The following is a 25,134-nucleotide window of genomic DNA, read 5'->3' on the forward strand; positions in this document are numbered from 1 at the left end:
TTTCCTCTTCTAATCCTTCTTCCCAAGGTGGATTCCTGTTGCACATTCAGTAAAGCCAAGCTTGCTTGAGCACAAAACCAAGGAGGAAAGCTTTACTGTTCTGTAGAGGCCCTTAGGGCCTACTTGCCCAGCAGTATGTATGTTGGTCCTTCTGTTTATATTTGCTCTGAATTAAGCTGTCCCCTGTTCTTTTGCAGCCGCACACCCATTAAACCTCCTGCCTATAATATGCTATTATTTACTACCTGTCTTCAGCACAGGCTACTGCAGTACTCTCATGTCATTTTGCAGGACCTAAGGTGATTTTCGGCATGTCTGAAAGTTCAGCTAATGACTGGTTTTCAGGTCATGAAGAGATCCCACTCTATGCTGTGCCACAGTCATAGCTGCATTCTTGTGGTACACCATGGGAGTAGAGTCCAACCTCTGCTGCTGACTTGCTGAGGAATCACACATCAGTTCCTTCAGCAGGCAGTGAATTTCCAAGTTTGTAAGTATTACTAGTGAGAGCAATGTATTACTACTGTAGCACCAAAAATATTGAATTGTTATTTATGTCTCATCAAGCATCACCAGAAAACGCTAGTCTTAAAATTGAGTTCTTATCTATCTTCCCTCATTACAAAACTAGCCAGAAAGTCACATTTATGGAGGGACTTCAGGAAATTAAAAAAACTCACACTTGAGATAAATCAAAATATTTGAAGCATTTTGTTTCAGTGTTGACACCCATGTATAACTAGAGGCCATATGTTAAGAACCAGAAAATCTAGACATTCTGAATCTAGACCTTTTAATGTTTTCCAAACTTTAAGTTCAAAACAAAATTCTTCATATGTCTATTACATTCTATTGAAGTGGCAGATTAAAGTGGAAAAATGATTATGTAAACACTTCTTATTCATCATCACCAGTAGGCCAGATTATCATTTCAGTTGTACTAGCAAAATTCCAGCTGTCTTCATTGTGCTTGCCAAATGCTAGTCCTTTGGCTTTGGTAAGACACGCTGTTGAAGATGCAGAAAACAACCAGAGCACATACTCTCCTTTCTTCAGTGGTGTTGGCTTTGACCCAGGACATGGGAATAGAAGTCGATTTTAGAAATTTAAATTGAATCTGGTTAAAGTGTGGCATTTTCAAGAATCAGTTTCCAGAACAGAAAAATATGGACCCTAAGGATCAAAGACTCTCCTTTAAGAAGAGCTTGTCCAATTCCAGTCCTGAATATCAGGGCCAGATTGTTCACATCAAGTTTACAGAGAAATTAGAAAAGAAAAAACAAATTATATTGGCTTATTTTCAAACAAATGTTGAATATACTTTCTATTCCAATTAAATGCTTGGCACCCTTTTGATAAACAGAATTACTCCAGGCTGAAACTCTGTATGTTTCAATGTTTATTTTGCAGGAGTTCCTTTTAACAAATAAGCATAGGTCCTAGGAGTGGTTACTCTAAGAAGTAGGAGAGCCAATTCCACCTAATCCTATTTCTACAGGAACTCATATTGTGTCTATTTGGAAGTTGCGTCCCTTTAGCAACTCATTCTGTATTTTATTTGGTTTCTTTGACAGAGATATGCTACTGCATTGGTCTCATATTGGTTTTTGGAAAATATTGAGTTGAATCCTCTTGTTTCCAAGGGCTCGACTGGATTTTATCCATGCTGTGAGCTGGCTAGCACAAGCAAACTTCATATAGGTAAACATAAAACAGCCTTAGTGTGGCACACTGCTGAATCTAATAAACTTTACTGAGAAACTGAATCATACTCAGGCAAATTACAGGAACAGAAGTACAGGGATGTATTTCATTTCACAAACTTGCATGAACACATGTGGACAAGAAGTTTTGCATTATCTATATGACACAAGACAGGAAAAATGGTCCGTTTCAGCACGAGACAAACTGTGTACAACAGGAAGTCAGACATACTTTCGTTTCTTTTTAATTTTCACATCTAGCCAAAATGCCAAAGTTCAAAAGTTAGAGACCTTACACTAGTCTTTCACTAATGAGCAGAGATAGGCACTTCCAAAGGACAACATAAGGAACTCAGGTGAGTTGAAACACTCTTAGACGTAACTGCTTTTCTCTGGTGATAATAAAAAAGAGCAAAAACAATCATTTTCCTAACTGAGGAAACTCTGGGGGTGATACCCCAAGAGTGTGAAGAGATGAACTTGCACCTTTGTACGAGTAGCTCGTAGCTCTTGAAATTACTACATCGTAGGATCCTGTGTAAACAAACTCTTGAAATCATGGCCTTCAGTGCTGTATTATGAACGTAGCAATTTTCAAGGGAAAATGTCCTTTAGTCAATGCTTTGACTGCTGTGTCTTTTGTTCATGGCCTTTTTTCTTTCCCCAGTCCTTAACTGTGTGTTGGATATTCCACCTTTGTCCTGTGCATGTCCGCATTACGAGTCTGTGTGAAGCTCGATCATTTGTTGTGATTTCGAGGCATCTTTTAGTGCTCCTGTTGATTACAGCTGATCCCTACAAAAGGAAAGGAAGTATGAGGGAAACTGAGGGCTTATAAATTTAGTGCTCAGTCAGGAAGCAAGTCTCTTGGACTCCACAAATGTGTTTGAGAAACTCTAGTAGGTCACAGACCTGAAAGAAGAGTGTTCCATTTTACTCAGGCTAATGATGTGTGACAGCTTATGGAAGTCTCCAAGGCATATTAAAATATATTTAGAGGTTTATTTTGTGTCTGTACTGTATCCTGTTTTGAAAGAAGAGAGCTAATAACAAGTAAGAATATTCATCTCTTATCTCTAAGTCAATATTTCAGTACTAACTGTTGTGAATGGGGTAGGGCGTGATTAAGTCAACTCATCATGCCGGAAATGAAGATTTTCCTAAGGGGTTGGGCTCCAGAGCAAACAGGATCCAACCCGGCTCCTTCAAGCAGCCAGTTGTTCCACTATGATAATGCTTGATGCACACAAGGAACTGAAGGTTTACTTTTAAGGTGGGTTTAAACCTTCCAGAAACATACGTGCACTTTTTGCTAAATTTTGTGGTTACAGACCAGACTAAAGATAAAGAAAATCCCATGTTAGCGGAATTTCTGGAGACCGCGTGGGTCTATATTATTTGGTGCACATCACTGAAATCTTCACCTTTAATTCAGCTCCTCTGTTCTCCAACACGCTCTCGCAAAGATTTGTCTCCTGCTTGGTTTTGCATTGAGAGAGGGATACAGTAAACAGGCCCATATGCTACATGTAAAATTAATTATTAATTACATAAAGCTAATAAGGTTTGTATTGCCTGAGAGGGGAGAAGCTGCATGGCTTCCTTTCCCACCTCTCCCTCGGTCATTGTTGCTGCTGCCTGTTTATCCTGCCCCAGCAGCACAGCAGTATCTGTCTTAGACTAGCTAAGCCAGCATTATCATATTCCGTATTCAGAGGCACTGAAAACAGAATATGAAAGTATCACTTGGGATCTTAAGCATGTCGGCATCAGCTGGCATAAATCCTGCACAGATGGAGACAAGTGACCATGGGGTGAATGCTCTAATCACCAGCTATAACCTGAGCTCTGAAAGGATGAACCTAACCTCATCTCCAACAAGGATTCCCATGCTCAGATGCCGTTACAGAAGGTGGTACCAGAGAACAAGCAGGATGAGGCATCAGCCCACTTTTTCCCTAAGACCAGCAGGTCCCATGAAAAGGCTGGAAAAACAGACAGTGGAGAGAGTTCACAATGTTATAATCACACCATCAAAAGCAGAGGCACCTGGGCTTGCACATTTCCTGCCCATTAGCTGAACTGTGGTAAATGAGCGAGTGAGTGTTTGTAGTCAGGCCAGCTAAAAATCAAAAGACTTAAACCTTTAAGTAAAGGCTTAAACCCGCTGATTCCACTCAGACAGACAATTGAAAAAATAAGTGGCTATGGTTCAGATAACAAGTGAGAACTGGTTAACTTCGGTGGTGTTACCATTCCCTCATTTTTAACATCACAGATCCCTGAAGACTCAGTCACCTTCACCGTGGTTCCTGCAGTGGCACCTGCAAGTCTTGAGATTGAGGCAATGCTTTTCAGAAGCAAACTGCTTTGCAAGGAAAGCGTCTAAGGATTCATGATAATGGGAAAGCTTATTGAAATGTGGGGTTATAGAAATCCACCTACCTGCTTAAAATCCCAATGCAAGTTCAGGCCTTTATTCACAGCTGTGTCACATTGCTCTAAAAGTGGCTGATCCCCATTCCCAGGGTCTGTTAGACATCTATCAACTGTATTCCGTCGGGCACGTAAACCTCCTACATACATTTCTCCAGTGCTGTGATAAAAGATGTGCTGAAAGGGAAGGTGACACCACTGTCAGTGAGTTAAAATACCAGGGAAATCTCATCAGCAAATGATAGCAGACAGTTCCAAAACTGGTATTGAGAGGTATCAGCTGTACAGCATCAGCATTCACTGATCTCTCAGTAATTAAACCAGGATGAATTTAACTCTATACATCATCTTTCTGCTTTCCAATGAAAAAAAGCAAGACGCTTGCAATTGAACGGTAACCCTTAGCTTCCCCTCTACTGAGAGGATGGGCAATGAGGTGTGAGGAAGAGTTCCACCTCTCTCCCATTCATCCCACTGATCTTCTGTTAATCAACAAGATCAACTCAGTATCAACAGGAGGCCTCACAATTTTTTGGCAAGGCTAAACCAAAAGCCTTAGTTTAATGCACTTAGATCCTCATGGGAACCTGCTCTGCTGCCAGTTGCATTAGGGGGCAGGATTTAATGGAATAAAGGTTAATATTCCCCTTTAGATAGCACAGAGATAATAGGTTTGAAGTGGCTCTGTGGAGGGTGGAAAGGAACAGTTAGCAGCAGCTCATATGTGAAGATCTGATCAGTTGCTTGCGTTACCTGTGGTGAATATGCATGACAGGGATACATAATTGGTGTGTTTCCAGGGACAGGCCCTTGATCAATACAGATGTCTTCTTTCAATGTGTTTTTCATCTGCAGAATAAAATAGGAAAGTTACTGTGAGGAACCACAATCCCGTTTTCAACTCCTCACCGCTAATTTTAGAAACTGTCCCGAGAGCAAGGCTACTTTATTCAGAGCTCTGCATTGAATCCTGAAGTGGGAGATACAATCTGGGTTTAGAAAATAAATCTCAGATTTCCTTTGTAGAAATGATTCATCACAGCAAAAATCAAAAGTAAATCTAAGGTACTTCAGAGACTCATTGATATCCTGCCAGGTAGCACGTGCACAGGTCACCAGGCAGCTCCGAACGGGTGAGTACCACTGCCCAGATACAGCAAGGTATGCAACCTCGGGTCCAGAAAATGCCTACCCTACACCAAGAAGCCACTGCGGCCTGGATGATTAGTTCTCTCTTTTGCCTGACTTCCAACGTACTATATGTTATCTTGATTCACATCTACGTGCTTTCCAAATTATCCTGCTAATCTCTGAAGAAAAAAAATCTACACTATTCCATTGAAAAATTCAGGCCCTTACAAGAAGATATTAATCCATTCTTGTTGGTCAATAGGTGAATTCTGAATGCAATTAAAATTAAAAAGAAAGCATGTTAAGCACTCTCCCAAACTGTTGTGCTCCCATCAGTACATAACAATAAACACAGTTTAGAAATTCTAAACTGACAATTAGTATGAAAAAGACTTTAAAAAGCTTTAGTGTCTAGAAAGACATGTAAAAGTCTTTTAAAAGTTTCTAGGAAAATATACCATAATCAGCAAAACAATGTTCACAACAATTCTTCATAACGGTGAAGCTAATGAGTTGTTCCGTATTTCAAATAATTAGACTCAGTACTTACTGTTCCATAGCCAACAATGTTGGGAAGAGATATTAAATTAGGGTAAATGTTTTTTATGTACCAGTCAAAGCCTTTACAGTTTAGTTTTTTCCTTAGCTCTTTTCTGGAAGAAACATCACCAAAGTCTATTCCAGGATTCTGCAAGAACACCACATTTAGTTTCAGAACATTAAAGTGGCATGAGACACTAGGGAAAATACAGACTTATTTCTCCATATTGTCTATTCATAACATAAAAAATATATTTAACAGTTAACTAAAATATATGTTTTTTCAACTTTAGAATTTCAGAACATGTTTTTCCTAGAGACACCAATAAATTACTGAAAAACAAACATGTTATGACTTCATAAATATAAAGAATATGAAAGTTAGATACGGCTAGGAAGTAGTTTTCTTATTTCATACTGACAAAAAATAATTTAGCTCAACGTGAGAAATAACACAGCACTTAGTCTGATCAACAGTCTGTTGACTGTGACACTCACTTCATGGGAGCAATTAAGATTCAAACTATTGTTTCCAAGACTACGTAACTTCTTATACAAAGTGGAACAGCTCCAGCAGAAAAGTTTAGTAGAGATCAACAGGAGCTTACAGCTTGTCTTTAAGGGGTTTTCTAAAACACAGTCTGTGGCTTGAATAAGTTAGGTCAGTAATTTCAAATAGACTTGAAGCAGGTTTTGATGACTAGCATTTTCAGATGAAATATTCCAAATATTTACAGTAAAATGGGGAAGGGAAGTGGATTGTTCTGAAGTATTAACTTATGATACATCACTGTATTTTTAAATTTGTTTCTTTAATATCTATTCAAGAAAACACAAGCCTCCTAAATAGGAGGTTATTCTTTCATTGTTATATTCATAAACCCACTGAAGTGCAGTCTGGAAAAAAAATCATAGTTTTCTTTTATTAACTGAAATGACCAATATTCAAAAGACTTGGTCGTAACACTTCCAGTATCTTCAACAGTGTGCAGGGGAGAAGTTAAAAACATATTCAGAAGTACTGAAATTAATCAAAAGGAGAAGAAAAACCCTGCAATTTAAAGGACTTAGATCATTATAATTATCATTAAAGGAAAGTTCTTCATTTCCTGGCATTACAATTTCTCAACCTTCCAAGGACGCTATAAGACTTTTGCCTTTTTCTTTCAGGAAAAAAATAAAAAGCAGAAATTTGGGCTGCAGAGAGAAGAGCTCACTTAATAAAAGTGATCATTCGCCATCATTTGGTATGTGATGAAGAATAATTGAATTCTCTATTTAGAGTTCAGTTTTGCTTATTTAAAAGATATTGAGGGACATATAGATCACTAGAGGCTTTCTTTTTCATGCAAAATTATGACTGTACCAGGTAAAATATTCCCTACTTTCCCTAAAAAAGTTAAAATAAATGTTAAACAATTTAATTTTCTATTCTTTAAGTTAGGCATCAGCTCTTGGTCTAAGAGAAACATGTCTGTGACCTTATAAATAATTATAAATCTGTCCATATCCGTATCAATAATTATTAACAAATCAATTTATTTTTTTTCATAGTGACTCTTATAACCACACTATGCTTCTTTTTGTGTGACTACATACTCTTATCTGACCACTTTTAGACTTTGGATTCCAATTTGAAACACAGAGAAACACTCCCACCTCCATTGGAAGATTCCATGCAAAGTAGACCATGTTCTTGTAGTCATCCATCCACACTTCAGCTACCCGCAAGGCGTTGCGTTTCACTGCAACGCTCAAGTCCGGCAAGTAAGGCTTGTGAGCTCTTTCCAAATGAGCGATTCTTGAACAGGGCAGAACTTCTACTTTACCTCCACACTGCCAAGCCTAGGTCAAGGAGAGAGAATTTGAGGTAAAGTTGCCTATTTATTCGAACTCTTTGCATTTTTTGTTGAAGTGCTCCTATTTCTGCTCCCCACCAGCTCAACATTCAAAGCTCTATTTCCTGGCTTGAGTGAAAGAAAAAAACTTTTCACTACCTTTCATTTCTACTGTGTGTAGCCCTATCACAGGTCCAAGAGAGTAAAGGTATATTATTTCTTCTTTTTCTTTGCCATCACCATTAACAAAACTACTCACTGATTTCCTGTGACAAGGCATCCAGATCAGTTGGCATAGATGCACAAAGACAAACTGGTACATACCTCCAACTGATCTCACTAGGAGCTAGACTGCTAAATACTGTGGTGGTTATGGGCTTAAATCCTTCAGAAGCACTGACATTGCCCAGGACATGTCAAGAGCAAAACTGGTCATGCAAAATCTTACACCCTAGGGAGAATTCAGAAGAAAGAAAAAATCCAGTGGATTCCTGGAAAATACCTACATGAAATTTAGAGAGATACCTAAGCAGGCCACAACCAATAATTCTAAAGTACAGAAGGCTGAGAACAAACACACTCAACCTGACTATACACGAACCAGTGTAAGTGTGGAAGCTCTTCAAAAGGTGAGCAGCTATGCAGAGCTGAACTCAAGGTGGCAAGTCCACATGACACTGCACGATGTGGATTTATTGTCCTAGTTCAGGGATCATCACACAATGCTCCGTTATGTGCTATAGAATTCTTTCACCTGTGCACATTAAATTTTCCAGGACTGGCAGCTGAGTAAAGGAAAACATGAGAGGCTGCTTGCATGCTAACCAAGAATATTTGACACAAGAAACCCTCAGGATGGAAATAAACAGAGATCTTTAATACTATTTTTACAGTCAATTTTCAGAGAAGCTTTGTGTTTTAACTGAACTGACTTCTCCATTATTTTCACCCCCAGCACTTCTGTAAATGACTACAGAGTAGACATACGTTGCCACTGCTGTGAATAGCGCAAATGTTTTTCCAAGCAACAGAACTGAAATATTAATTTACAACCTGCCTCACAAGACATGAGATAACGACATGTGACATTTCAGTCTCACAGACAGAATCTGAAGCGTGGGGTCTTTGGCCATGTCCACCACCAGTAATGGAGAAATCTGACAACAGCTCCGATATAGTATCAACCCAAGTTAGTACATCCACATGACTCAGTGTGGTGCCTCACACACAAGGGCTTTGTTTAACATAGCACTTAACATGTTTGGATGACTGTTGCACATTTTCTCTTGATCGTCTCTTCTACAAATCCAGAGGAGGCCACAAAGATGATCAGGGGGCTGGAGCACCTCCCCTGTGAGGACAGGCTGAGAGGGTTGGGGGTGTTCAGCCTGGGGAAGAGAAGGCTCTGGGGAGACCTTAGAGCAGCCTTCCAGTACTTAAAGGGGCTACAGGAAAGCTGGGGAGGGGCTTTTTACAAGGGCATGTAGTGTTAAGACAAGGGTTAGCAGGTTTTAACTGACAGAGGATAGATTTAAAATAGCTATGAGGAAGAAATTCTTCCCTGTGAGGGTGGTGAGACCCTGGCACAGGTTGCCCAGAGCAGCTGTGGCTGCCCCCTCCCTGGAAGGGTTCAAGTCCAGGTTGGACGGGGCTTTGGGCAACCTGGGCTAGTGGAAGGTGTCCCTGCACATGGCAGGGGGTTGGGATGAGATGATCTTTAAGGTCCCTTCCAACCCAAATGATTCTACAATTCTTTGAAATCAAAAAACCTCATTTAGGCCTATTTCTACTATAATGTCACATATTGCAGGAACTCTATTTGTTCTCTTTCCTTTCCTTCAGATTATTCAATTGCTCCATGTATTTCCTGATGTGTAGCCTCAGAACTCAAAACACAACTCCAGAAGAGAACTTAGTAGTAGAAGAAAAGGATCATCAACACCATCATTTCCCATCTAGCTGCAGAGCCATGTTGACTCATACAAAGTCTGTTACTCCCAGTTCTTTTCTAACTGGATGTTTCCCCACCTACACCTCTGCAGCTGTTTATTCTTCATGTTTCTCCTAATTCGTGCTGGTTTTCTTCTTTGCACAAAGCAGGCTACTCTGTTATAGAAAAAAAACCCTAACTTGTTTCATGTGATTTGTTCAGACAAAATTATGTTGTCTGTGTTATTGTTTATGTGCTTCCTAAGAAATACCAGAACAAAAAAAGAAAAAAGAACATGATAAAATGCCCATAGTGGACCAATGGTTCATCTAGCCTAGTATTCTGTATCCCACAGTGACTGCAAACTTATTCCTGAGGAAGGTTAAGAACAAGACAAGCATGTATGTTACCTCTCATGGCCCCCAATTATTTTCAGGTCAGGGGACTTTCTCCATATTCCCATGATTCACTTTTGTTTACTAACTCTGAGTAGATTTTTATTCCATAACTGTTCAGTCTTGCTACAAATGACTGCAAGTTTTTAAGACCCACAATACCCTTTGGAAGGAGCTCTGCTCCTGCTCTGTTGGTCTGGTCTGCTACTGGAAGAATGAAGTACCTCCTCCTCATGTTTTGAAACTAGTTACTGACTTCTTTTAAAGCCCCTTAGCTTTCATGTTTACAGAGAAAGAGAATAATCGACCTTTTTTCCTATACATTTAAGTCTTGCTAGCAGGTGTATAATTCTCACATCCTGCCATCCTTTCTCTTCTTTATAGAGATAACTGCTACGTTCTTTATTTTTTATTTTTTCCTCGGGTCTTCTAGAATATCTCCAGCCACCGCTACTTTTAAAAAATAGTCATCAATGGAATTTTTAGTGTTCTCACATGTTCCCTAATATCACTCCAGATAAAAGTATTCTGGAGAAAAAACAAACCAAACCCAAACCCCCAACCCAACCAAAAACAAACCAAAACTAACCCAAACCCAAACCAAAACCAACCAAACCAAAACCAGGCCTCCATTCTTGATTTGAAGACATCCAAAGTTGAAGAACACATTACCTCTAAGGGCAGACAGACCTCTTTCTAGTTTGGGTTTGGGGGTTTTTTGGTTTTTTTCCTAATACATAGCTTCATTTGACTTCATCTTATTTGATTCTTTTGCTGAGCCAAGAAATACATGCCTTAAATTTCTGCAGAGAACCACATCTTGCAAGACTCAGTATTTCCTCACTGAACTAGGTTCTTGAGTCAAGAGGCAAAATCCTTAAGTATCAACAAAAGCCTACTGATGAGCCTTAAACATGTTTGGAAATCCATCACTTCCCTTTGGTACCCAAACTAAAAGAGAATTGTTCTGAAATATCAACTCCTGCTTTGGACAATAACCATCTGCTTGAGTGCTTCAAAAAAATCACATACTAATTTTCCCTGTCTTTCAGAAAAAGATTAAAAAATAGGCTTACCCTCAGGCCAAGTTCCACATTTTCTCCTCCATATATGTGCATTCCACCATCCAGTACACCAATCTCACCCAGAAATTTCCTATCTGCAGCAAGAATCCCCATTATAGATGGGCTCCTGGAGAACCCAAGAGGTAAAATTAGAAAGGAGCAACAGTGATGGAAATAAGTAATGTCAATTAGCCATCAGTCACATCTTGAACTTCCAAAAGGACTCCAGTTGTATCCAAGAGAGAGTAGTAGATTTAATTCAAAACAACATTTAGATCAATATTAAAGAATCAGAAAACAGCAAATAACCTAACCAATGGTCTAAAAAGCATGATCTAGTTAGTTTTTAAATAATTAAATCTATTTTGAGAGATGATGTTACATGTTTTCATATTTTCAAAATGTGACGAAGGAAAACAGATTAAATTATAGCAAAGAAGAATGAGATCGGACATTACAAATTTTTTACCTAACATTAAAGAAACTTTAAAGCCCATTGCCAAGGTGGATTGTGGAATCACTGTCAATCAAGATTTTGAAAGACAGAGGAGACAATTGACTGGCAGGACCAGTTCCACTGTAGATGAATCCAGTGGGGGAAAGGGGACTGAAAGGGAGTTTGGTGATAGTTTGACATCCCCATTCTCTATGACCAAACCCACTTCTATTTTCTCTGGTCTAAACGTGGATAACCCTCTATGAAACGTTCTTCAATGTACATTCGGTTTGCTTTCATTCCATTCTCCTGCCCAAACAATGCTCACTATATAATGTTTTTAACACATACGAAGTGACAATTTGACCCAGAGTTCCTTATCTAGGTATCTGTGCAACCTTATCTCCAATTCTTGGCTACCAGGTGTAGTATTATACAAATTAAGAAATCTTCCATCTCAACTGACAACACAGTACATTATTTTCAAATATTTTCACAGTGCCTTTCCTTCACAGTAAATTTTAAAGCCCTTTATGTAAATAAGTATGGTGGTTTAATCTTGGCTGGAGGCACCAGGTGTCCACGAAGCCGCTCTTTCATTGGCGGCTTCGTAGCAAGACAGGGGAAGATAATTAAATGAAAAAACTCATGGGTTGAGATAAGGATAGGGAGGTCATTCACCAGTTGTCATGAGCAGCAAGATAGACTCAATTTGGGGAATACTAATTTAATTTATTGCCAATTAAAAATAAAGGAGGATAGCGAAATAATATAAACCCAAAAATAAACCACTTTCCTTCCATCCCCCCCTTCTTTCCAGGTTCAACTTCACTACTGACTCTTCTACCTCCTCCCTCTTCCCCAAGTAGGGCATAGGGATGGAAAATGAGGGTTCTAGTGAATTCATAACACTTCATCTCTGCCACTCTTTCCTCCTCGCATGTTTCCCCTGCTCCAGGGGTCCTTCCCATGGGATGGAGTCCTTCAAGAACTGCTCCAGAATGGGTCCTTTTCCACAGGGTACAGTTACTCAGGAGAAGACTGCTCCAGCATGGGTCCTACCCAGGCTGTAATTCTTGCCAGAAAACCTGCTCCTGCCTGATCATTCCTCCACAGGCTGTAGCTCCTGCCAGGAGCCTGCTCCAGCATGGGCTCCCCACAGGTTGCATCTTCCTTCAGGGCACATCCACGGGCTCCAGTTGGGGTCCTCCAGGGGCTGCCACATGGACATTTGCTCTGGCATGGTCCTCCACACACTGCAGCGGGGCAGTGTGCTCCACAAAGATCTTCTGCATAGGCTGCAGGGGAATCTCTGCTCTGGTGCCTGGAACACCTCCTCCCCCTCCTCCTTCACTGACCTGTGTCTGCAGGGCTGTTTCATATTTCTTCCTCACTTCTCTCACTCATAGCTGCTGCACAACATTTTTTTACCCTGTTTTAAATGCGTTATCAAAGAGGCACCAGCAGTGTTGCTGCTTGGCTCAGCTTTGGGCACCACCATGTCCGTTTTGGAGCCAGATGGAACAGGCTGTGTTCAACATAGGGGAAACTCCTCACCTCTTCTCACAGAAGCCAGCCCTGCAGCCCTTCCTAGCAAAACCTTGTCACGTAAACCCAATAAAGTAAGATAGGAATAGAAAAATCTGATAACTGTATCTTAAGTCATGTCACTTTTTTTAATATTGTTTGATAGATGGCTGTTAATAGCTAAAGGACAGTCAACAACGTCTGACATCCTTGTAGAACAAGGAAACAAATGGCTGTATGTATTCAACACGAGAAGGCTGCTGGTATCATACTACCAGAACCATCTTGTGTTGAATACATAAACTAATCTGAGCAGTTAAGGAAGGTATCAGGAACAGAAGCAAATATATTGGATCCTAAGCCTAGCAGTAAGGGGTCACTTTAATTTTAACAACTGTGTGTATTGTGTTCATGTCTTTTTCTTGCTTTTGTATGATACACAAGTGATAAGGGCTGAAAAAGCCTGCCCAAGATCACTGTAATCATATGTCACCCCAACATCTTCAAAGAAAAAACTGCACAACTTGAATCCATGTGAGTCCTCACAGCTCAGACATGCAATTGCCCAGCAAAATTGTGAGATTCACTCCATACTGTTGGGAAAGCATGGAGAAGGACCACAGTTCATCTTGTACAGTCATTAAATATTCCTACCACATTCCTAGCTAAAGAACATAAGACAGAAAAATCAATGACTCAGGGATTGCCTGAAAATCTGACAGCAGGATCAGCACAGAGCAGATTCTGTAACATAACTCTGCAACTGGTGTACTGAGATTTCTCAGGACTGCTAAAGGTCCCAACTTCCAAACCAACTATGTAGATAATGTGTTTCGTAGGTATCTATCCCACCACCTGTGAAACAACTCCTTCCATCTGCTAGCTCTACATTCGATAGCATGTATCTTGACTTGCTCTCAAATGCTATCCATACTTACCGGACTGGAGCTGTTTCATCTTTCAGAGAATACCATTCAGCTGGTAAAGGTTCATAAAGGCACCAGAGTGCCCAGTCAAATCCATCTGCAGCCACTGCATACTGAAGAAGCTCAAAGTCATCAAAACGAATATTGTCAAATACTGGTGATATTATAACAGTGCGATCTTCTTTTAGTCGAGACAAAATAGGTTCAGCCCTACCAAAATTAACAGAGTCTATTCAGCTTGAAAAAGTGGAAAACTAATGAACAGTACTAACTTGAGCACCTGTTTCTAAAACTGGGTTAGCTACTTTAAGTCACTGACTTTGGCCTTTACAAAAAGTTATATACTTGGACTTCTAGTAACCCAAATTGCTAATGCCATGGCTCAATTCTCCCTTTCATTAGGCTGCTTCTGCAATTTGACTGTCACTAATAAACTAACCATAGGTTCCACACTGAACTTGCTGGGTTTATTGCTACCTGGGTCTGCTTCCTAAAGGCTCCAGAGAATATTCAATATCTGCATGAAGAGACAAGAAGGGAAAAGGAAAAGAAGGAGGCTCTGAGGGGTGCTGTAAGCCCTGAAGTTGACCATTCACCATCTTTTCCCTGTGCCTTGATGGCATGGCTGCTGTATGAGGGAAGGATGTGACTGATCGATGAACCCCTACAATGGGAGAAGGCTCAGAGAAGACAGGCAAGGATGATGTGCTCATAAAGCTCAGAGAAGAACACAGGGAGTGACCACAGCTATAGTAAAGGAAACTGAACTTATCCCAACACCAAGGGGATTGGAGAGTGGCCTTTGTGGCAGATAAACAGCAGTATCAGTTGAGTGGGTCAGCTGGTTGTGTACATGGCCTTCCTAAAATAATCAGTACAAAGTATTACCTTCCTAAGTCAGCCAGACCAACATGGGGGAAGTCTATACATGGCTTAGCCCAAAATACGGTATAGAAATTGAACACCCTGAAAAATTAACTTTGAAGAAAGCAACATGCTTGAGTTGGCTTCAACCCATGTATTCCTTCCCAACTAGGGATGCCCAGCATCTTGATGGTGAGCCTATAGTAATGTGAATCTCATTTGTATGGTGTATATTGCAACTGCTGCATTGCGCTTGCGTTGTGATTTCAGCATATTGCTGTATCACTTTTCTAAACTGAAATCCCATGTATCTTCAAATAAGTAAATCTAGTATGAAAACTTTAAACCCTCCTCATGTGGAATATTCAAAAGAACCTGGCCAGAGAATACCGGACTCTGACAGAGGGAGTTTTTTTACTGGACCCCTATTGTTAAGCTTAAAAGAACTGACCTTATCTCTCCCTACGTACTCTTGACAGCCTGATGAGTCCTGAAAGCCATGACTAAAGGACTTCAGCGTTACCTTTAAGACTGTAACAGCTAGGGAGCGTCAGTTAGTATGTTATCAAGAGAGAAGGAGAGACCTGGACCACATAGAGTCATTTTGGCCTGAGAAGGGCTGGGAGAAGAACCTCGCTCCCAGAAATTGAGACAACACGGACGATAGTCAGTCAGTGAATTCAACAACTGAGAGTGGGGAGAACGTAAAGAGATTTCACACAAAACAGTACCACAGATATCACTACCTAACGGAATGTAAATATCCATCATCAGCCACTTGTTTTGTCTCCATTTGCAAAAGAGTTCTGCAGAACTATGATACCCTGTTAAACTAACAGGCAACAGCAGATAAACATTAGCCAAAGCTGGAATAAAAGCCAACCCAGTTTAAAGTCATAGGGTATTACGGATGTCTAATATGCTTATAAAGGGCCACAGCTGCTGACAGTGGAATAACCTGCATCATTCTTATGTTATTTCACTGCATGAATTCTTTTTTTCCTAGAAATGTAATAAATACAAAGAGAAGGAAGGCACTTCTCTCTTCCTCTTCACTAAAGCTTACTCCCTTACCTGTTTGCTTTGCTATTTATTTAAAATATTATCCTTTCACCTCTCAGAAATAGATTACTTGGTGGCTGTTAAGTAACATGTGGCAGGCCTGCAAGGAGAGTCATATATGGGATACTTGTCCCAACTACACAGTTATAGTCCTTGTCCAACTCCCTCTCCCCACTTCAGAAACCCCCAAGTCTTCATAGTCTTACCAAGCCGTGTTCACTTCAATATGGGCATCCAAAATTGCAACAACATCTGCAGTTGATGCCTCCCAGCCAGTAATTCGGGCTTGTGTTAGGCCTTGTCTTTTCTGATGTCTGATGATCTTCAGCAGTCCAGGATGCTTTGCATTGTAATTTTTGACGTGTGTTTCCAAAGGTCCTTTTAAATCATCTAAAACCAGACCCCGCATTATAATGGTTTATCAAAAAAAAAAAAAAAAAAAGTGAATCAATATTAAGAAATGGAAAAGATTATGTAAGTAATGGCTTTCTAGCTTCTCCCAGTTCCAGACTGAAAAATGATTTGTTCTTTGCAATAGAACAGGTAGAATTGTTCAGGTACTCATGAAACCAAGAGGTTTATTTTTAAAGCCAGCTTCGATTCCAGGATTTCAATTAAGCACCTAAATTTCATTTCCATATAGTGCCATTGTATGGCTTCTAAATTGTACATAAACACATCAGTACGTAGAAACTTCAGATGTGTGCCATAACAATTAGGTGTCTTATGCAGTAATTTCTGGGTTTATCTTCTACCATGTGGAAAATAAAAGAGAAAATAAACAAGCCCTGAAAATGTGAAATGCTCCTTGTAAGAGCTGTAGGCATGTCAACTCCCTCACCAAAGAAAAAAAATAGTGTCAGAAAAAAAGGAATAGAAAGTTGGGACCTCTTAGCATCATTTTGGAAACTCACTTAAACTCTTACTCGACTCAGACTGACATGTTTTTCTAGAAGCTACAAAGCCTTAGAAAAATGAGAAATCAAACACATCTCATCAGGCAAAGGAAAAAAAAAAAAAAAGAGCACTCAAGATCAGAGGCATGACAGTCTCTTACAGATGATTTTACAACGCTTTGTTCAGTTCAATTTTAAGAGCAACAGTGCACCCGCTGCTTCCCTTACGAGTATTTTCCACAACCCAAGACACCACTCTTCAAGGAGTTATTTCAGATACCTATAGAGATAGTTTTCTTAGCATACTCTTAATTTGGTACTGTGCCTGATGAGCCAGTGATGATAAATAATCTCCCACTTCAATTTTTAACCTTTTAAAATACCTGCAGAGCATCATCCTGTTTCTTATTAGCTGTCTTTTTTCAGGCTATTAAGGTGTTTTAGGTTTTTTTCCTGTACGCAATTTACTTCTTAATTGCACACGGTCTACTGCGTGTGCACCCAAAAGGCCAATATTCATTTAACACAATAGTGGCATAAATTAGCAAGACTCCTACTTTCCCTGGGTCACTTACCATTAGAACTGTAATCATCTACCAGGAGGATTTCTTTCAATAAATGAGAAGGTGTTCGGTTAATTATACTAGTAATTGCACGTAAGATGATTGACAGGGCTTCATTCATAAATATGAGTACAACACTGAGTGTTGGAAGATCTTTTGGATAGGTTTTCATTTTACAGCTGTAAGAGAAGACAAACAACTTTAGCACAGGTTCTAAAGAAAGTCAGGGAGCAAGGCAGCTGCAAGAAGGCAGAATTGGGATGTTTGGCTTAAAACATATTGTGAAAATCAGTGTAAGACTAGAAAAAAAGGAATTCTCAAATCCAAGTTTCATTATTCAAGTTGTGTTACGCATGTGTATAAACCATTGGGGTAAAGTTAAAATTTCTGTTAAAACAAAAAGAACAATTACTGTTTCTCAATCCAAAATGGTTATAAAATATTTAAGATAAAGTATGCAACTAACTCAGCCAGTGATGATTAGCTTGTATGGCAGCGGTCACGTGAATGAAATTTGTCTTTTTGCATTTACAGGAGATGACAACAACCAAATCTAACAGCAGACAAAAGCAAATTGGAGAATAATCCCTTTTCATGTGCAATAAAGAACAAAGTAGGTCTAGCTATACTTGTAAACTGACATGCAAGAAGGATTCCCCTGGACAAGGGATCCCTTCAAAAATTCTTGAAAGAGCTTCAAAAAATCCTTCTTTCAGAGTAAACTCGGTCTTGTGGAATTCCATGCAACCCCAGAGTCTGTTGTTCCCAGTACTGAAACAAACTTGCCTGTTTACTGTCAAAAGGTTTTGTAATTTTTTATTTTTTTTTTTTTTAACTATATATTTGGGATATTTGTAAGCTCTGCTAACTAACATCCTGGCCACCAGTCAGATGGTGGGGACTGGGTCTTCTTCACAGTGCTCAGCATTAGCTCTCTCTAGAGCAGACGACAGCACATGGCTGGATTCTCAGCCTGATCACTCCCTATCCTTAGAAACATGCTCATGAAAGCAACACTCAGACTGCATGAGACATGCACCTAGATAACGCAGCTGTCTGAGAGATGAGCTCACGCTCCAGGTAGACCTTTACAGTGGCAACTGTGCAAGAAGGGAATGCATTTCTGTTGGAATTTCTCCATTAGCTTTATTACCCATTAGCTCAAGAGCCTGAGCGAATATCTGCAAAAGGCAGTCTCTGCAAATACGTCTCTATGATGTATTTCTTTACAATGCCAAGCAGAGGAGCGCCAAGCACCTCACCCATTCTTTAGGACAATGCAGACTCATCACACGCTTCCTCCAGCCACCTCTGCGGCGTCTGCTCCAGACAGCTCCCCAAAACAATCCCTCAGCAGCGTGGGGATCGTTCAGCTCAGGGCTGTCTGGGGAGGATCTGTGGCTGGATCACTGGTGCACAAGGCCCATCTCTCTCAACCTTCTCCTTCTCTGCAACACTGCTCCACAGACACCCACAGTCACGGGCAACTTATTACTGTCTGCCTTAGACAAAACTGGCTCCATCCAAGCAGTACGATGAGGACCCAGTTGCATAAACATGCTCTTTACATCTTCCAGAGGGCTGCCAGTAAGACAATTCACCTTTTCCCCAAGTGCGACATCGTTAATTCATGCCCAGTTTGCAATCCTCTCTGCCCCTCACATCCTCTTCTGAAACACTCCATCACATTTAGCACAGGTGACCATAGGTACGAAGGTGTAGGCTTGCAGGATATCTGTGGCTTTTTTGCACATTGACAGCAGTTAAGTCCTGTAAAGCTTACTATTATCTTTTGCAGTAAATTGTATACCTTATCATACTATACAAGAACAAAATGTCCTCTTTTTTTAATCAGATACTTGGTTTTTAATGAGGTTTTTAATGGGTATTTATGCCAGTTCCCACAGCACCACTGGTCTGCTTAAAAAGTATTAAGTATGGGCTTCAAGAACCAATGAATTCCTGGAAAAATCCCTTAAGCTTCCTCTTATGGACTGCTTACCTACATCTTAATCATTTAGATGTTCACCCCACTATATTTTTCCTTAATCAATTAATTAATCCTTAGATTCTTTGATAACTTGAGAGGGAAACAGAGAGAGAAAATAAAGCTATGAGGAAGCTCACAAGGTCACCAGGCCATCATGACTCTGCCTACAATACTAAAGATAACAGTGCTGTGCCTACAGTGCTAAAGATAAGAGTGCTAGGGATTCAGGTAAAGTGCTGAATCTTCTCTCACTCTTCATGGGACTCACTGGCCAATAATTAGTTCCAGCCACCTCTCCTGTTTGATTTCATATCATCTTTTAATAAGCAGTATAGGTTTTGCCCACTTACAGTCTGCAACATAACTAAGAAAAACAAGCATTTTGTTAAAAAGAACAGAATTTTACAATGTAGGGGTTTATTTCTTCATTGATTATATTTTGGGGGTTTTCCAGAGTGGGGTGGGGTGTGTGTGTGTGTTAAAAAACACCACTTTGGATATCTCAGCATATAAAAGGCTTACACAAGAGAAAATAAGAGACAAGAGAAAGAATGCTTCAGATGTTCTGCCTTTGGGGCATAAACAGAATGTAAACAGACCGGAAGGTCTCATATCTTCTGAATACTATGGTTAGTTTTTCCCCTTTTTACCAACAGTTAGAAATCCTGTATCAATTATAATATTAACATGATATTCTTTTTCCTAAGTGTCATCTCTAAACTGTGACTTCTTTTTACAGTCTTCAGAGTACCACAAGTCTAAGCAAAATTTGGAAGAAAATCATAGAAAAAAAAATCCCTAAACTAACAGCACAAATTAAGGTCTGTTAGTAGATTATTTAAACTTAGTCTAAGCAATGAGGATCCCTTTCCCTTTAATTTCATGTCTCCCTGTGAATGTAGAAAGGTCTTATACTGCACCTGGGAGATCTGGTGTCTCTGATAGGTCGATCCAGAGGTAGATGATCACTGAGATAAACATTATACCCATAATTTAAGAACAGATTCTGTGCAACAGTTTGCTCCTCCTCCCTTAAATCTGCACCCCAGCGTTTGAACAAAGCTGAGTCTGGGTACAGCAAACGGTGTACAATTTCCTTTTCCTCCTTTGCATTATCAGCTTTGTGTACTTCAGTCTTGGAGTTATCTTGCAGCTTCAGATCATGTTCTATTTGTTTTATATTTTCACGGAATGCTTCCACTGATTTTGCTGATTGAAAAATAAAAGAGGATTGATTATAACAGCAATTGAGAACACTCTTCATCATCATAACTGAGCCCAACTCTCCTTATAACACTTCAGGTCAAGAAATATGTGAAGTTACAGCTAAATTGACGTTCACATGAGAATAGCATCAAACCCTTCTTCCTCCTTGAGAACAGTTTATAAGCATCACAGTACCCTGCGTCAGATTCTGCTTTCAACTGCACAAACAAGGGACATTGTGCTGGCATTAGTGGAGAAATCTGGGAGTAGAAGCAACACAAAAAATGTTAAATCAAGCTCAAATCATTTCCATGATGTTATGCTTCAGTTACATTAATGTGTTAGTGATCCATAATGGATCCCTATCTAAGTCAGGCTGTTGATACCATATTTATCTTGAAGGTAAATACAGTAAGCAAACCCTTTGCTACCTCCTTTAATAAGCTTCCTGGATTCTTTTGAATCTTCCACACAGAAAGAGCAGAAAAGCAAGCCCTAATCTCTCAAGGCTTTATTAGGCTCACAATATTGTGCCATAAAGAAAAGGCACAAATAGTCTGTGTGAGGTTGTTTAGGACATATTGTTCCTGAAAATAAATACAATAAACAAGCCCTCTGCAGTGTCTTTTGAAAAGCTTATTGTTAGTTTTGATTTCCGCTCTGTCAGAAACCTTTGAACAGGGCGAATCCTTATCTCTCAAGGTCTTGTTAAGTTTACAATATCGGACTGTGCCATATAAAAAAGGCACAGAAAACCTGTGTGAGTTAAAGCTTTCTACAATTAAATTACTGTATTGGTGAATGAGATGAGTGGATGTTGTTTAAACTCAAGTAAGATTTCTGACACTGTCTCTCACAATATCTTCATGCACAAGATAAGGAAGAGTATTCTATTATCCACTAAGTAAGTGGATAGCAAGGAGGTTTGAACTGCCAGGATCAGAAAGTTGTGATCAGTGGCACAAAGTCACTAGTGTACCCCAGGGGTCAATACTCGTTCTAATACTGGTTTAATATGGTCATTAATGATGTTGAAAATATGGCAGAGTGCACCCTCAGCTAGCTTGTGCATGATATCAAACTGCAAGGAGCAGCTGATACACCAGAGAGTCCTGCTGCCATTCAGAGGGACCCGAGCAGGCTGGACAAATAGATCAACAGGAACCTCACGAGGTTCAACAAGGGCAGGTGTAAAGTCCTTCACCTGAGGAGGAACAACCCCACGGACCAGCACTAGCTGGAAAGCAGCTTTGCAGACAAGGACCTGAGGGCCCTGGTGAACACCAAGTTGACCATGAGACAACAGTGTGCCCCTGGGGAAAAGAAGGCCAACAGTACCCTGGGGTGAAGTAGGAAGAGCATTGACAGCAGGTCAAGGGTGGTGATCCCTCCCCTCTACTCAGCACTGGTGAGGCCACACCTGGAGTCCTGTGCCCACTTCTGGGCTCCTCAGTACAAGAGGCATGGACATACTGGGGAAAAATCCTACAAAGAGCCACTAAGATGATTATGAGACTGGAGCATCTGTTATGCAAGGAGAAGCTGAGAGACCCTGAGAAGGCTTGGGGGTTGGGGGGGAACTTACTGATGCATACAAATATCTTATGAGAGGGTCTAGCAAAGATGAAGGAAGAGTCTCCTTCTGGTGTCTAGTGAAAGGACAAGAGCCTAAAATACAGGGAATTCCAATTAAACATAAGATTTTTTTTTTTTTTAAAGTGCTGGGTTGATAAAACACTGGAACAGATAAAGCAGATAGGTCATTAAATCTCCACCCTTAGAAATATTCAAACCCCAGTGATGTCCTGGGCACCCTCCTCTAGCTGATCATGCTTCGAGCAGATGAATCAGTAGAACAGACCATCTCCAGAGGTGCCTCCCAACCTCAACTCTTAGGTTCATTCCGTGACTAAGTACTGAAGTGAATTCTTCAGCTTTCTTTCAAATGGCTCTAAAATAACCTACAAAAATATGACCCAGTATTGATGCCCATTCAAAGAGGTGCCAGTGAAGACAGTCATCAATAAATGTGACATTATGGGATACTGGTCTTTGGGATAGGAGATACTAAACCTGACCAAACTGTACAGAGAAAATTTCTCACCAAGTTCAAGAGTGCCTCAAGTGGCATTTCAAACAGCTAGTTTCAGGCTTGGATGATTGAGACATTCTCAGTTTCTTCTCCTGTTTTACACAGCGTGCATCTAGCTCTAATGTGAGGAGATGTGGACAACATGACAGACAAAGCCATGCCAGCCAGCAGGGTTCTGTCTGCTTTAGCCCTCCTACCACTGCCCCATGAGGTGATGAGATTCAAACAACATGACAGAAGTAGGGAGTCAAGGGGTCCAAAGGAGAAGAGGTGGATTTTTCAGCCCTTACTCAAATGGCTCTATTGCGTCCACTTCCCAACAGTCCAACCTACAACAGATACCTGAAAACAAGGTCAAAATTCACAAACCCTGCTGTGAGAAAGAAAAAAATCCCTTTCTAAATCAATATTGCTTATATACAAGCACATCTGCTGGGATGCTGTTGGCCTTTCACTGTTACAGGATAAGAGACACAGTCCTGGCAGCAGATTTCAGCTAATGCTGCTTGGGAACAGAGTCCAATCGATCAGGTGACTCAGAGTTCATCAACGTCTTTTACTCACAGCAACTCTACTGTGTCTGTGCTCAAGGTACACAAAGAAAAAAAGACAGAGTCAGAGTCGCAGTTCCCCTTGTTGTTCATCCCCACAGCAGAGGCTGAGGAAACGGGGCATTTCCAGTTTCTCTCAAAAATAGCTTTTTATGGCAAACAAAATAGTGACAAGAGTAATAGCCACCTGACATAAGTATGCTGGTAGAATCACCCTAAAATTGCTTAACACTTTTAAAAGAATTCAGGGTCAGGAGCTGTCTGATATGTCAAAAACACCATGATGACTGTGAAAGACTTTATTGTTTTGTGTGTAAGTAGAGAAGTTATAAAATCTTTTTCAAGACTACAAGAAAAAAAACAACCAACCCACCCCACAATCAGAAGTGTCCAGGAAAACCCAAACATTATCACTGCTATCTATTATTCTGTCCTTCAGGAAATCTAGATACCTAATTCTCAGAAAATTAAGCAGCATGCCATTGTACTTACAGAGGTTCTGAATGTTCCAGTCCAAATGGTCCAGTCTCTGAAGGATGTTATACTCTTGGTTCAGAAATCTAGGATTAACTTCCACGGAATCAAGTCTTCCCTTTCTTTGCTCTTGCAGTAAGTGCACAAGATAACACACAAAACCTGCGTTCACGATTAACAGTGCAACTTGATGCGGTCTCTTCCAGGGTGCCATTGTAAGCTTAAAGAAACTCAAGTGTTCTGCTGCTGGTTGGAGTTTGTGGTTCTGGTTCTGCACTGGGTCTTCTCTCCAAATGCAGTTTCAAATTGCCTCTGCTTGACTGAGAGCTAAGGCTGCACAGATGAAGTAATTAACCGAGTCTAATGAGTCATAGAACTGATGATGATAAGGTACAGCTTACAGGTGTTTCCACGGGCATGTTTATATGTATCTGTACAAGTTATCTATGTTGGAGAAAGCATGCAGCTCTCACCGGCTTGTGTAACGAGTCACGTGAAGCGAGTGAGCACCTGGGGTGATGCTGTAGGAAGTGAAGGACTAGTTGGGTAGATGTCAGAAAGCCTGTCATGCAACAAAGCACATGTACACACAGTCAGAATAAACTGCAAGCTAATGCTACGCTTCCTGGTCATTCACAGTGGGGGAGTTGTGAATCTAAGTAATCAAAAATGTGAAAATAGATTAAAATGGATTTCCCATCAGTTTTTGAGCTGGCTGTAAGGAATTGTGACTGGTATAGAGCACTTCACAGCCCTCTCCCACACAGGCCACTCCTGCAGCTCACCACTACCACAACTGGCAGGGTTTTGCCTAGTACACATATGTGAATTGGAAGTAGCACTCACAACAACTAGCTCATGGAGCTTTTCTTTCCATAACATCAAGCTTCTTCAGGCTTCCCAGCATTGCTGTCCCAGTGTGGGTCTTCTGCTGGCCACAGTCCCCGAAGGCTGTCCCTGCCCTGGCATGTGTCCCCCGAGGGCCACACACAGCACCTTCAGAGGCATCTCCTGCCAAAGGTGTGTCTGCAGCCCCACGCCGCTTGCTCAGCGATCCCCCCTGGGTGTCTCCTGCCTTAAGGACTGATGATCTTTCTTATCTCTATCCCTTCATGGCCTCTTCTACCACAGGGCAGCCCTGCAGCCCCCTGATACAGAAACCCTAAGTTATGCCAGGTACATATTGCTGTAAACATTTCTTCAAATTCACATCACTAGTATATAATCCTCTCCCCCCCCCCCCCCCCGTGAAAACCATCAAACTTTGACCTCAATTCATATGAAAAGAGAAGGATCAAGACTACTGAAAAACAAATCAGTCATGTACACCAAGATCCCTCCACTATGTTAATTGCTGATGGAAATGAAAGCAGGGGGAGGGGGGGAGAAATTTTTTTAAAAAAAGACAAAAATACATCCTTTCTCAAGAAATAAATGGCAGGATATATGGATCTGTGGATCTTCTTGCTATTCACTTCCATTTATTTGTCTCACAGGTCTTCCCAAGACC

General features: G+C 40.5%; 1 protein-coding gene across 1 annotated transcript; it reads right to left on the reverse strand.

Moving 5' to 3' along the window:
• Positions 1 to 1,901: 1,901 nt before the first annotated feature.
• On the reverse strand, positions 1,902 to 23,936 carry GALNT8 (polypeptide N-acetylgalactosaminyltransferase 8). Its single transcript, XM_074901220.1, has 11 exons — positions 23,643 to 23,936; positions 20,222 to 20,510; positions 17,324 to 17,490; positions 16,059 to 16,242; positions 13,939 to 14,136; positions 11,050 to 11,164; positions 7,470 to 7,655; positions 5,821 to 5,958; positions 4,893 to 4,988; positions 4,149 to 4,316; positions 1,902 to 2,498 (listed from the first exon to the last, which is right to left on the reverse strand). Exons 1-11 carry the CDS (start codon positions 23,836 to 23,838, stop codon positions 2,319 to 2,321), a joined length of 1,917 nt encoding a protein of 638 aa, XP_074757321.1. The 5' UTR covers positions 23,839 to 23,936; the 3' UTR covers positions 1,902 to 2,318.
• Between the last annotated feature and the right edge of the window lie 1,198 nt (positions 23,937 to 25,134).

This window comes from Athene noctua, chromosome 3 (genome assembly GCF_965140245.1).
Source record: "Athene noctua chromosome 3, bAthNoc1.hap1.1, whole genome shotgun sequence".
In the NCBI taxonomy this organism is placed as follows: domain Eukaryota; kingdom Metazoa; phylum Chordata; class Aves; order Strigiformes; family Strigidae; genus Athene; species Athene noctua.